At 40.0% G+C, this 15,000-nt stretch overlaps 1 protein-coding gene across 1 annotated transcript in view; it reads right to left on the bottom strand.

Annotated features, from left to right (window-relative positions):
- LOC106011049 (probable chitinase 10) overlaps window positions 1-15,000 on the bottom strand; it is a 21,788-nt gene that overhangs the window by 2,314 nt on the left and 4,474 nt on the right. The window contains exon 2 of the mRNA XM_013079296.2: window positions 9,125-9,552. Coding sequence (XP_012934750.2) covers window positions 9,125-9,552 — 428 coding nt within the window. The remainder of the gene's footprint in view (window positions 1-9,124; window positions 9,553-15,000) is intronic.

Genomic DNA, 15,000 nt, shown 5'->3' with positions numbered 1-15,000 from the left:
TCTGTCTGTCTGTCTGTCTGTCTGTTTGTCTGTCTGTCTGTCTGTCTCGCTCTCTCTCTCTCTCTCTCTCTCTCTCTCTCTCTCTCTCTCTCTCTCTCTCTCTCTCTCTCTCTCTCTCTCTCTTCCAATGTTAAAACGCCTTTCTCTTTCTTTTCTCGTTCGGGATTCCATGCCGAGGGTGTGCTAACCGTTCTCTATCTGTAGGTAGCATCCAGTACAGGGGAAGGGGGTTGTCACAATATCAGCTCATAGGACTACAACCATACATTATAATTCATAGCTTGGTCATAGAGGTCAGCACACTAACCCGATAGTGTGAAAAGCTCAACTCTCTCTGTATTCCATTTTACGAGCTGGGTTGCTTTGGAAGAGGAGATGGGAAACGGGGGCTTGTCAGGTAGGGGGGGGGGGAGGAGGGTGTCAAAAGATCATCATTTCTGTTTTAGAAATATAAATCTCTTTCAAAGTTTAGTGGGGCTTTAGAATTGTTATTCTCTTCCTCAAGAATACTTACTTATGTAAACATAGATTTTTGATTTATGAAAAGTTTACCCCTTTTCTTTTGAAAACAGCAACAACAGCAACAACAAAACCCATTTTGACCTCTAGCGAGTCTTTGATTACCGACTACATAATGAACAATATTTCTCTGTAAATTCTCTTTAAAAATGTCGAAATGGCATATCAAATTGAGTGCTTTTCTGTTTAACCAAAGATAGCTTGATTTAAAAGATTGTGCGGCCTATGCGACGCAGTTATGAATGCCCACGGATGGGCAACCTCTTTAAATACGCTCTGCCAATACAATGCTTCACAGTGATATAGGTGACCTAAGTTCAAATTTCCAATGGAAATTGCTGTGCCTCGCGGAGAAAGACGTTTCATTCGGAGGTCGTGTATATATATATATATATATATATATATATATATATATATATATATATATATATATATATATATATATATATATATATATATAATATATGGGCGTCTATCTCATACACACTCGAGGGAGGTTTTTTAATTTTCATTTTCAATTACCTTCATTTAATTTCTAACATTTTATTTATTATGTTTGGTTTGTTCGGGTTTTTTGGGGAGGTGCATTAGAAAGGACGCTACAATGGTGATCAAACACAAAGGCATACTTATCATTTTTTCCACGGGTTCTAAAACATTTCATCTGTCGTCTGTTTTCTCTGTCATTCCATGCCATGTGTTTTTATTTTTATATGTATTTTGTTTCTTGTGCCTATGTGTGCTCAAGTATTGTGGGTTCCGCTTCACCCACAAATACGTTTACGTCTCTTCAATAAGGGTTAGGCCAGAACGTTGAGGTAATAATTTATGAGTCGTCTTCAAGGCTCCAAATACAACCAAATGTATTCTGGCTATAGTTAATCGTAGTAACGTTTTAAAAACGTGTTCTCACATTGAATTTTAAAATGCCAGCCGATTTCAACACTGTGTGGGAGTTGAGAACATTGAATGTGACTCCTTTCTAATAGTAAAACTATTATTCGTGGACTCACGAAATGTATTGAAACGTATCATTGTTGAGAGTTGAGCTCGATTTAAAAAAATGTTTTTCACATTTCATATGGAAAACGATCTGACCTTTGGAGTAACAGAGCAATTAAACCATTTGAATGGACACCGAAACGAGACGCTCCTTTCGCCGAGTGTTATATTGAATTACTCAGACCAACCCACCAGCTGTGGCCACAAAGGATTTTTACTCTGCAATAGATGCGTTATTGTTTATTAAGAAACGTCAGAACCATCACAAAGATTAATAACTCATGTTAGAGAGTGCGTGAACCATGGGTCAGTAAGAACCCATCTGTGTCATAGCATTGTTGTACATAAAACTTTCTTACGCTGGGCCTATTGGGCGACAAACTGAAAATGCTCTTCATGATAAAAGATTTAACTATATCGTGTTTTTCCCTAAACAACAGATTTAAATGACACTTCATGAAAGGTTTAAGCGTCCCATTTACTGTTTTCTAAAGGATTACAGTAGCTCAGAATTCAAAAGCCAGCCGGACGTTCTAAATCCAATCTTTCAAAAGAGGACAGCCCGATAAGAAGGAAGCAGGGTCGAGTGAGGATCTGCCGAGCGAACAGATGGTCGGGAACACGGCAGCTCTTCACGACCCCGAGAAAACGATGGTGGAGAGGGCAACTTGAAATCGATCGTTTTACAGTCTCCATTCTTTCTTTGTCACTTTCCGTCTTGGTGTTTTTTTGCTCTTTGTCGCACTTTCTTTCTTCTCCTAACGCAAAGTTTTGTCATTTCTTGACATTTCATAGTGCTTTTTCTTCTCATTTTCTTTACGAAATTATTGTTAAAACTTATTTTCGTCAGTGCTATTGACCTTTTCTTTCCCTCAACGATACCATTGGTCGCACACAGTTGTGAGTAAGTTTGCGTACTCATGCAGTCAATATTACATTATGAATAACACCAAGCACACCCACCTTGAGACAGCTTGTCTAAGCAATACTAGAATAAAGATTGTAAATGGTTGTTAATGTTTTACGTCTTCATCGACACAATACAGATTTTTTGGAAGACGATCAGCTGTGACTCTGTCAGGGTCGCTCGTGCTGAGCAGAAGACAGCATTACAGCTCACTGGTCGGAGATACTCGTTTAAAGACGACAGCAATACTCGGGAACTGAATTCAAAAAGCTTAACCATCACATTACAAACACCGACATAGATAGGCAGAGACAGAGAGAGAGAGAGAGAGAGAGAGAGAGAGAAAGAGAGAAAGAGAGAGGGGGGAGAGAGAGAGAGAGAGAGAGAGAGAGAGAGAGAGAGAGAGAGGGAGAGAGAGACAACGAAAGGGCGAAGAGAGAGAAAGAGAGAGAGAGGAGGGGGAGGGAAGTGAGAGAGAGAGAGAGAGAGAGAGAGAGAGAGAGAGAGAGAGAGAGAGAGAGAGAGAGAGGAACAGTGCAAGACAGACAGGCAGGCAGAAGGACAGAGAGACAGACTGAGACCGAGGGGTATAGGTATCAGAGAGATATATAGAGAGACACAGAGAAAGAGAGAATGAGAGAGAGAGAGATGGAGAGAATGAGGACGCGAGAGAAAGCGAGAAAGAGAAGGGTGGATAAAACTACGAAAGATAGATAGGTAGACAGAGAGAGAGAGAGAGAGAAAGAGAGACAGAGAGAGAGAGAGAGACAGAGAGAGAGAGAGAGAGAGAGAGAGAGAGACAAAGAGAGAAAGAGAGAAAGAGGGGGGGTGGGCACCCAAAGACGGAGAGAAAGAGACATGGACAACGTAAGAGAGGTATAGAATAATCATAGAACATAAAATATGACATGCAAATAAAATAATGCTCATAGTATTGTTTCGCACATCCAAACAAAAAAAATAGTTTTCTCAACAATGCAGATCCGGACGCCTCTTCATAATTTGTGAACTTGTGTGTAAGGTTTCGTTAAGGTTGCGTCGTTATCCTAGTGATTAGGCTACGGGACCAGTAATCGTAATATTGCGGGGTCGGGGGTCCGAGCTTCAGCTCGTTTCGACGTTGTGTCCTTGGGGAAGTCACTTTACACGAAATTCCTACTTGGCTCAGTCCTTTCAGAGATGGACGTTAAATTCGGAGATCCCACATCTTAAATAACCTACTAGTTGTGATAGGGGTGTTAAATCCATACCATTTCACTTTTTAAAAAATGTTTGTCAAAGAGACGTTTTAAAAAAAAAACAGCTCAAAAGAATTTAGTGACTTTTCTTCTTTTTTTTTTTTTAACAACCCTTTTCGGGAGGACTGGGAAACATCCGTATTTCAAACGTGCAAAACAAATACCCTCATATTAACCTGTGCAATGCGAGGTTTGACTGTATAATCCTCATACACAGCCAATACATGATTCGTAAGGTCACAAGGGAGTTAGTAAGTTAAAAAAATACTTCTTTATCCTTACAACAGCAAACTCCGGTCTTGAACGTGACCTTTGTTCACGTGTTGGCAAGAGCACTATGCTCGAAGTCTGCCTCATAATCCTATGTCCCTTGTAGGCGTAAACGCCTTTGCTCAAGGCCACCTCTCCCTCACATTGCTTTGGAGACATGTGTCGTCAGCTTAAATGATAGAGCCCCCCCTCCCCCCTTGCGCACTAGTGAGATTCAAGGTCATATAGATCAAACGTTGTTGCGGAAGAAAGGCTGATTAAATAAGTACACCCGGCTATCAATATTTTATGTCTACGTGAGCAAAAATAAACCGTCCTTTTATTTATTTCAAAAGGGGATTTTCGTTCACTTAGTCTTTCATCCTTATGTTGATATGATATTACAAAGGGTGCAAACAAATTTCGTGATCGAAGGTTTAAATCTATCCATCAGTTTTCTCTTTCACTCTTAGCATTGTTACGTTTTAGAAACTGTCTGGCGAATAATGCATATTTGCACTTATGATGTCGACGCCAAATGTTGAAAAAAAAAAAGAACAAACGTTATCGAACCGTCATTTTACCACCGATTTTCTTTTCTTTTCTATTTCTTGAACTTAAGTAGATTTTCTACATATGTATGCTTAGCTTGTCAAAAGATAATCTAACAAAAGTGGAAATTTACTTGAATGCAAATAGAGACGAGCAACATATTTAATTTTTTGAGATTATATGATTTTCATCCCATGTCTAGATCGAATGCTTTTACGAATTGTCGCATATTTTACATTCTAAAAAGTATGTTAACAGAAATAATACATTAGGACTTCCATTGATTTGAAGTTCCCAATGTTTCATTGCCACGTTTCAACGATTGTAAAGTTTCTTTACATCCAGTGAAATTCTTATGCATCATCCGGTAAAAGGTAAACAAGGTTATAATACATATCTAAACCGCTCCATGAATCTTTATGTAAGAATTCATACCCATTGTTAGAACACTCTCCTTTGGATTAAAAAGGACTGCGCTCATGAAACGAATTGAAGAGTTAACTTCCGATAAAGGCAGTATTTTATACAAAACCAAAGCCATTGACTTTAGAGAATGACGCAAAACTGGAAGGACTTATGTGTGAATATGAATGTGTTTATGTATGTGCGTCTGTGTGTGCGTATGTGAGTTAGTAAGAGAAAGAGAAGAGAGAAAGAGAGAGAGGGGGGGCAGACAGACAGACAGGCAAACTGTGTGTGTGTGTGTGTGTGTGTGTGTGTGTGTGTGTGTGTGTGTGAATGTGTGTGTGTTTGTGTGTGTGAGTGCATGTACGTGTATGTGTGTGTCTGTATGTGTTTGGGGGGGGGGAGTGCATTCGTGGAGAAGGGGAGGTGGTGGACGAGGATTGACTGTACAGGTAATTTGTCTGTTCTCTTCCCACACATAACTGGGCATTAAGTTGTACACGAAAGTTCTAATTAGGCGTAGGCAAAATCGTGACGTTGTAGCAGACAGGAAAGGCTTTCTAATTCAAGGTTACCAATTACCTTAATCCCCGAGTGCTAATTTACTTTGTATTTCTGTCATGTTTGAATGTTTTATTGGCTTAAATCTTCCTTATTAAATTGTTAAATGGTTGGCGCAAACGTAAACATGGACTTTAAAAAAAGAGATTTCAGGATAACAAAGTATTATCCCCTTGAATAACGTTTATTTTAATGACTGAAGAGATCTTCCTACTTATTATTATTAGTAGTATGTATGACGTCAGTGTCTAGTTGTCAAGTTCAAATCATTTGAATTTTCAAAGGTAGCTCATAGTGTAATTTTTTTTTCTTTTAGGTCAATATCTTTAACTGCCATAGATTGTTTGGTTATGCTGTATTTTAGGGGGGGGGGTAAATTCAAAGTGTTTTACTCTTAATTATTTTTAAAAAAAGGCTTACGTCTGTCTGTCGTTGGCTAGTCGTCCTGATCTTTGTTTAAGACCAGAGAAAGGACCCTCTGAATACAGTCAGAGTAGGAATGTGCTCTTTAGTAAAGAACGACAAGAGAAGCTGGTTATGCTTTAATAAGTTTAATTATTTTAAAAACAAACATAGTAACAAGCTATTTTTCCCTTTAGTTAACATCGTGCTCAAGACCTTGAACAAACAAGTTCAATATGAACCGAGTTCAAGGAGCTCTGTAAACTCCACCGACACTGCTACTTTTCACGATTTTGAAACTTAGCTTGATGTCTGTGAGTTCAGTCAACATTAAAACGTTTTAAATAAAAATCAAATCGCCAGGAGTCCAGAGTGCTTTAAAGTCCCCAAAGAACACCGCACTGCCAAACAACGTTTGTTAATGTGGAAACGCGTATATAAATTCTCGTCTAATAACGCGAAATAAAAATAAAACCTTTGATCTTGTAAAAGGCCACTGGTTGCAGATTTTTAGTGCAAATAATTCGCAGATCAAACTCTTAGGTTGAAACAATTTGCTACAGGACATTTGCAACCTCTGTTGCCCTGGGATTTTTATTTCAAACTACCCTGAAGAAAACCAAATTGATTTTCATTCATTCTTCAATTGAAATAACAATTTTTTATCACCCTATACTTTTTAGAAGAGCACCGGGTGAATTGAAAGATCAGTAAGGCCTAAAAGTAATAACAGGTAATAAACTTGACGAACTGTCGGTGATCACTAGTCAATGCATTTTTTTCACTAGCTCGCGCGAAAAGAGTTTTATTTTCCCCTTTATGTTCCCATTGTTTCCTTCACCCCTAAGTGTTTTAGGTGCGTCCTGCGGCGAGCTAAGGGTGACCGACTTTCACAAAATCAGTCTGAATGTAATTGATAGATCGTTTCTCGTACAAGATAAAATTACTTTAAACAGTAACACCTCTTTTCAAAAGATGGATGAGTGTGTGCCCTCTAAGAGACTGAAGGGTATTAGAGAGCTTTTAATCATATCAGAATGATAAATAAATATGTTGTAACGGAATCATATTAGGCCCCGCTATATTTGCGAATGTAGGTTTTTTAGAAAACATATTCACAATGTTTACCCTCGGTGGATGGATATATTATATAAGATGAAAAGAAAACAAATTGATAATAAAATGCCGAAACTTGTTGATTGCCAATGCACTCAACACTGATCCACCAGAAGCAGTTGTACAGTCGATGCCATCTTTGTTTTTTGGTGTGTGGTTGGGTTTTTTTGTAAGTGTTTTACGGCGCTCGCAACTGCATAAGGTCATATGAGCGCGCGGGACACATTAAACTTTTTCAGTTGGTAGGAAATTTTGAATTTTTGTCCGGATGGCGCAGAAGCCTATTCTTATCGCTTTTAGACCACCAAGGGATCTTTAACGTGCGCAACTTGCACACAGGACCTCCGAGATTTTTCGCCCTTGTCTGAGAAGGCTAGGTGTTGATCTTTCCTACCAGAAGATCAGAGGTGTGGCTGAAAGACAGCAGTAAGAAGAAGCCAGGGAGTAGCAGTAGAAAGGCTGTAGAAAAAATCAAGAGCCCAGAGGAGGGGGGCAAAGGAGCTGAGGGAGTGGGGGCAGAAATAGGAGATGAAAGCAGACGACAGAACATTGCTAGAGAGCAGGAAAGGAGGTGAAAGGAGACAAATTTAGAGAAGAAAACTTTTCGGTCACTACCCGGATTGGAACCCGGGACCTTTGAATGAGAGGCCAACACCCTAACCTCTAGGCCACGAGAGACCCCATGCCATCTTTCAAACGAGAAGTGGTATGCATTGGTCATAAAGAACAGTAAGGATATGATCCCGTTGCTGGGATCTAAAACTCATTGCGGTTCTCCAATCACAAATCGTACATTCGGCACCTCGTAAAGAATTCGAACCAGGACAACCCGTGTCGTTGTCCAGCGTGATTCAAAGAGAGCTAACGGAATGTATGTTTTATTGACAGAAAAATAAATTGACGAATAAAGAACGTAGGGTCGAAAAGTGCAAGAACAAACTCACAGAAACAGGTGAATTTAAACACATCTGCAATCAATCTGCTGGTGTCAACACCTTTCACAACGTCTGCCAAGAAGCTAAGTAAAGTCACACAACCTTGTTGAATGTCATGAACAGAGGTGAGAGAGTTCATCAAGTTCAGTAAAGCAAAGTCATGCTTACTCGTTGAGAACAAGCATGACGATGTTTATTTTTCAATACGCCCGTAGTAGTAGTAGTAGTAGTAGTAGTAGTAGTAGTAGTAGTAGTAGTAGTAGTAGAGATTTCCTTCAAACAAAAGAACTTAAGATAATACGGTATGAATTTCTTTCAATTCTGTCAGCGTCAAGTTAAAAGGCATAAACCGTATAGTTGAAAATGAAAAGAAATATCGAGACAGGGCGAAAGAAAACGATTTAGGGGGTGGAGGGCGGGGTGCTATACCCCAAAGTCCCGATTCAGCTTCAAATTATGCAATTTGAGTTGTAGGCATTTTTTAGCTTCCTCAGCCTCTCCTACAACTTTTTCATAGCATAAGAACACCCAAAAGCCTTATTTCTTCCCCTACCGAGCATGTTTGTCACCACCATTTTGTCATTAAGTCCAAAATATTTTAATTTTCTTTATCGGCTGTTTTCTCAAAACCCAATTTTTCTCTATACTTTAAAAAAAAATCCACCATTTTTTTTACTAAATCTTCATGAACCTTTCACAGAATGAAAACAAAATGTAATACTAAACATTTTTTGGTTGAATTTTTGATATATGAAATATATTTTTATTGGTGGTGTCCGGAGTATGGATTTGTACGGATTTTTTGTAAACTTGAATGCTACCTCACGAAAAAATTCATTAAAAATCGTCTTATTTGTTTAAGAAAAAAAATTAATTGGACAGATTTTTAGATCGAATGTTTGCTAACATGCATGAACCCCCCCCCCCCCCCCCCCAAAAAATATCCATAAAAAATAGTGCGGTATTCATTACGAAGGGCATATCAACAAAATCCAATATGGCCGCCGTATCCATGGGAACGAACCTTTTTTTATCAAATTTGATTGTGGATTTTAAGACTCCCTACTGTGCTAGTTATATGTACGAAATTTGGTAAAATTTGGTCCTTTAACAAGCGAGATCGCCTTCAGGTGTAGCCAGCCCCCTCCCCCCCTTAAGAGAATTAAAGTGCATAAAATCAGTATTAATAGAAACGGTTCTAGCTTGAATAAAACAATGATAAACAATAATTTTCTTACATGAGGGGCCAAAGAGATTAGCCAGTTTGCACTGACGGTATCCCGGCGTCGGGTCAATGTCATTTGTAGCCTCGGGGTCGCTTTGGCTCGATTTGCTGTGGACTGGATCCGAAAATGAGGGCATTGTTGTGCCGCTTAACCCTTCGTCCTCTGTCGAAAAGGCGTCGGTCCCAGCAGCAGACGAAGATGATGCTGAAGATGATGACGAGGGGGGATGTGGATGTGCCTTATCATCACCGTTCTCTCCAAATAGCCTTTCGCCGGAGAAGTCCGTGTGGAAGCCAGGGGTTGTCGAGTATGGAGACATGGACGGGGAAATAGGAATGATAGGAGCGGAAGTTGAAGACGGAACTCTCGAGGCTGTAGCTTTTCCAGTTGAGGGAAGAGTTGAAGGTCTCGCTCTCGGTACAACTGTGGGTGCACGGGAACTGAGGAAAACAGAAGATAACAAAATGAGCCAATAAACATCACAGGAGATAACTTCAATTTCTATGAAAAATTATACATCCAAGATGGCTTCCGCTGACCGGGTTGCCATCTGGGATAAACGTTTGTAATGTTTTAAAGAGAACGTTAAAGTCATAAAACCCATATTTAAAAAAAAAATCGCCTTCTCTTTTCAGTGGAGGCAAAGTAGCAAGTGATGAAAGTAGCGCTCTATGACTTCCTTTAAAAGTTCGCCTCAGAAGCTTTTTTAATTTTCGTTTCATTCATCTCAGGCTTTGTCATGTTTGCACAGCGATGGCCGTAATCTTGTTTGTTAAGGTAGATCTATTTTACTCCGTGTTGAGCTAAAACAGAATGTTTTTGTGTTATTTACTTATTAGGATACTTCAAGCATTTTTCACAAGTACCCCAAAACGTGCGTGAAAGACCGACAGACTGTGAATGAGAGAGCGTTGGGATGAGTAGTTAGCTGACTGAATGGCTTGGTTTGTCTGTAGGGGAATTAGTTACTCAGCAGATACCACAGTATGATAATGTGTGTGTGTGGGGGGGGGGGGTGCGAACGTTCAGGTGTCGAATGTGTGTGTGTGTGTGTGTGTCTGTGTGTGTATTTGTGCATGTGTGTGCGTATTTGTGCATGTGTGTGTGTGTGTGTGTGTGTGCACCCTACGAGTACTCACATTACCTCGTCTTTTTCTACATGACACGAATTTACGTTTTACGAATTTTTGTTAAGTAAAGAGAAGCACATCGACAAAATAATGGGTTTTTGTGCGGGGGGGGGGGGGGTAAGAAAGACGGACAAACAACAGAAGGGAAAGTAAAGAAGTAGGACCTACCAGTGGTGCCCTCCAATCACCCACGCAATTTTACGAAATGGCTGGGAACATTAGAATTAGATCTACATAGAGAAAAACTCCAATATGATCTTAAATTGAAATGAAGACAGTGGTCGGGATTATGATTATTCGGGAAAAAAATAAAATAAAATGACCTAAGCTAAGGTCAAGGAAATCTTATTTTTGACAATTTTTATCTCCTGGCTCCATTGCTTTTAAAACAGGAAATTAGAAAAGCTTATTTTTATGGAATAGGAGGTGACAAAACTGTGACCTATTTGAACGCTATTAATTCTCTCAAGAGTTCTGTGTCTTTCTGCCTTCCGGCGAAGTCTTCAGATTTGATCGTGTACATAAAGAAAAGAAGAAAACGGGAAATCGTGCCCACGCAGGGTAAAGAAGGAATAAAGTTTGGTTTGGCGAGAGAAAGCCATAAGTCTGGCTTCCTTCCTGCTGCTAGTTTTCCTTGTTTTTTTGTTTTCATAAGTTGTGTGTTTGTGTATGTGAGTGTGTGTTTGGGGGGGGGGGGGTTGTTAGTTTGTTGTGTTTTTATGGGTGTTCTTTTGTGATTCTTGGAGGGGCGGGGGAGATGGAGGACGTTTTGTATCTGCCCATGGCAATCAAAACAACACTCTGACCTTTCTGGTTCCATGAGTGAGTGCTTAATCTTGTCAAGTGTGAATTCGACTTGATCGCTCTCCTTAGAACAACAACGAAGAACACAGACCTTTGCGCACAGCAGCTTTAAAGGTAGTGGGAAGAGCCACCATAAGGCTACTTCACGCTCCTTGTCAACTCTTTAACTGTTGTTTTGTGTGTTTCGTTTTCTTCCTCCCTTTCCACGTTCAAATCAACAATCAATCTCAGATTTCAAAGAACGAAAAGCAGTCTAATCAGTCTGTGTCTATGTATAATCTTATTTTGTCTCTATCTATCTATCTATCTATCTATCTATCTATCTATCTCTGTGTCTGTCTGTCTGTCTGTCTGTCTGTCTGTCTGTCTGTCTGTCTGTCTGTCTGTCTGTCTGTCTGCCTGTCTGTCTGTTTGTCTATTTGTCTGTCTATCTATCTATATATCTATCTATATATTATATTTCTATCTATTTGTCTCTATCTCTCTATCTATTTATCTATCTATCTACAATTCCGCCAGGACCTTTTATTCTTTTTTTTTCAAATTTAGTTCCTCAATCAATCTATTTTTCACTCTCTCTTCTTCACCTGACCGTTTTCTGTGAAATATCCTCCTCTGTTGTTCCCACAGAAAACCCCTTATCACAACCACCCCCCCACCCCCCTAAAAAAAGAAAAAAAAGAAAAAAAAGAAAAGAAAAAGACACAATTTTGAAATAAATGCCCTCATCATCAGAAAAAAATAAATAAAACTGAACGACAGAGCGAAAGAAACAAAGTGAGCCATGAGTAGTCACATGAACCCAGACAACTTCAACAAATACAAAATATGCGTGTCTGACGTGCAAAGGCTTCGACTCCGCCAATGATGACACTTGCTTCCATAGGCTTCATCCTTGGTGAGTCATGACTGACTTTTCCACACATGCACATATAAACCACTAACTCTAGACAAACCTTACGTTACTGTCTTTCACAGGCTAAATCATACTCTCTCTTGATTGTTGTTGTTGTTATGCTTTTGTTTTTTTACTTTTTTACACACGTGGAGTAATGACATTTTTCACAGTCAATGTGTCCAGTCATATAGCACCCATTTTATCTCAGTCACACTCGCATTCAAACACACGTTCTCATATTCACACACAATCAAACACGCAAAGGTAATGTGTGTAGCTCTATTGTGACATCGGTGACTATAGTTAAAACACCTCGAAATGCTGTCCATCTAATCTCTAACTCTCTCGCTCGCTCTATCTCTCTCTCTCTCTCTCTCTCTCTCTCTCTCTCTCTCTCTCTCTCTCTCTCTCTCTCTCTCTCTCTCTCTCTGTGTCACACACAGACACACACAGACACACACACACACACACACACAACACACACACACACACACACACACACACACTTCTTTTTGGTTTACTCTGAAACACACTGCATTTTCTCGATGGATCGATTGAAAGAAATGAACAAAAGGACAACACGCAATAGAGTTTGTGTTATTCAACAAGTAAAAAAGAAAAACACACAAACAAATAGACAACGAAGAGGCTGGCCTGTTGTGACAGGGGACAGTGAACTGTGTGCAAAGGGCTGAGGCGTCAGACGTGCCAAGCACGCAAAAAGCTCATTTACTGCTGCCTTAGGCTACTCAGGGTCGCTTCCGGTTTCCTCCAATTTGACCCTGTCATTTATTGCATCACGGCGACGCTATTCTATCTGGTACCCTAATGACCCAGGTCACTTAGGTGGTGGCGCCAGGGAATCTAGGGCATTGTCTAGAGTGGCTGAGGTGAAAAAGTCTTGTTTTTGTTTTTTACTTTTTCGTTATATTTTCTTTAGATGTTGAGCTTTTGTTCTCGGTTTTGGTTTCTCTTTCTTTCTCTGGTGTTTTATGTTTGTGTTGCTGCTGTTGTTTTTCTTTTCAAAATATATTTGTTTAAAGTATGCGCGTCTGTTCCTTGCGTTTGGTTGTTTGTTTTCTTGTTTGATTTAATTTAAATATATTTTTGAGGTTGGGTACGGATAAGGCTGACAGGGGTGTGGGGGTCGGGGTTGTATTGTATAGGAGTGTGTCAATGTTCCGAGCAAAAGGTTTATTAAGCCATTGTATAATGTCCTTTAGACATTTGAGCGAATTATAAATAAGAAAATAAAAATGATTTTCAAATGTACAGACATATGAACAAAAATTCAAATAATCATTTCTGCAACGTAATACGTATCGATGAGCACAGAAAAAACATCACTCTCAAATAAAAACATATCTTTCAATGCGAAAATTTCTCAGGCACATGAACACCACAGCAAATTTAACGAAGGACATAATTTACATATACCTGCAGTTATGGCATAATAATAAGGCCTTTCCGAAAGTCTCTCTTTTAAAATACATATCTAACAATTTTGTTGCTTTCAACACGGAATATTATTTGTAAGTCAAGGTACATGTCTTTGCACCTGAGTTCCTGCAGGTCGTGACCTTGGAACTATATAAGGACATTTATCTCTGGTACCCAAAGAATGTTTTAGTTCCTTCATTTTATAATTAAATCGCATTTTCTCTCTCTCTCTCTCTCTCTCTCTCTCTCTCTCTCTCTCTCTCTCTCTCTCTCTCTCTCTCTCTCTCTCTCTCTCTCTCTCTCTCGTTCTTTCTTTCTCCCTCGGTCGCCTCGCTCCGTCTATCTGTCTCTCTCTCGTTCTCTTTTTCTATTCCCTTCCCCTCTCACTCTCGTTTTTCTCTCGTTATCTTTCTCTCTCTCTCTCTCTCTCTCTCTCTCTCTCTCTCTCTCTCTCTCTCTCTCTCTCTCTCTCCCTTTCTCTCTCTCTCTTTCTCTCTCCCCCCTCTCTCCCTCCCTCTCTCTCTCTCTCTCTCTCTCTCTCTCTCTCTCTCTCTCTCTCTCTCTCTCTGTCTCTCTTTCCCTTCCGTTGATTGCGTGTTGTGCACCAATAAATAATCATCTTGATCTTAACCAAGCCGACAGCATAGCTTTTTTCTTCTTTATACACTGTTACGTTAAGTGAGATTACAATAAACAGAGGAACAAGACACGATGACATGAAAGATGAACTTTATGAAAAACAGGATCTTCGAGTGTAATCAGCACGACGTTTGCTGAGTAATCCAAAGAGTGGGTGGGTGAAGGTTGCTCTGGTGAGATTTGCAACTTCTTTTCTACGCCTTGTTTTTAGTGTATGTCCCTTTCCTATGACTTATCTTGTCTTTAGTGCTCATATTATGATATATTTGTGTTATAAGTACAGAAGTACAGTAAAAATGTTATTGAAGCAAACAAACAAACAAAAATCAAACGAAACATGTCTGTCTGTCTGTCTCCCTATCTGCCTTTCTGTCTGTCTGTCTGTCTGTCTCTCTTTCTCTCTTTCTCTCTTTCTCTCCCTCTCTGCCGTATTTTTCTCTGCCTCACATTATTACTACAACTCCCATTAACTCCCCTCTCCCTCTCTCTCTAATTACACTCCCACCCCTTTTCAATTTCTCTCTCTCTCTCTCTCTCCCCTTCAGGCCCCATCCTCCCTCCCCTCCCACTCCCACCTCTCCCTATTTCTCATTCTGGGACCGCTCGGACATTTTTCGCCCATCACTCCGAGTTTAATGGCCTCCGACCAGCATCGTCTCTCGTCTTTTGTCCCCGCCGACACCTTGAAATCCCACCCTTCATTAAACCCACAGCGCCCCGCCCCCCAGGACAGTAAATTTTCACCGACGCTTCAAAAGGGGGCGTGTCCGCGAGGCGACGCCCACCGGTAATGAACGGGTTTAGAGTAGCCGCGTCGAAATGACAAACGGCCTTATAGGACTGCCTTGCCTTGCCTTGCGATGTGCCTGCCGCCACCGTTCTTAGAAAATAGCTTGTCCTTTATTTGTGTATTTTAATTTTTCCTGTTTCTTTTGTTATTGAGAGGAGGTGTGTGTGTGTGTGTGTGTGTGTGTGTG

The sequence above is a fragment of the Aplysia californica genome, unplaced genomic scaffold, assembly GCF_000002075.1.
Source record: "Aplysia californica isolate F4 #8 unplaced genomic scaffold, AplCal3.0 scaffold00047, whole genome shotgun sequence".
NCBI classification, from domain to species: domain Eukaryota; kingdom Metazoa; phylum Mollusca; class Gastropoda; order Aplysiida; family Aplysiidae; genus Aplysia; species Aplysia californica.
The sequence above is the reverse complement of the archived record's forward strand: the minus strand, read 5'-3'. Positions and strand labels throughout refer to the sequence as shown.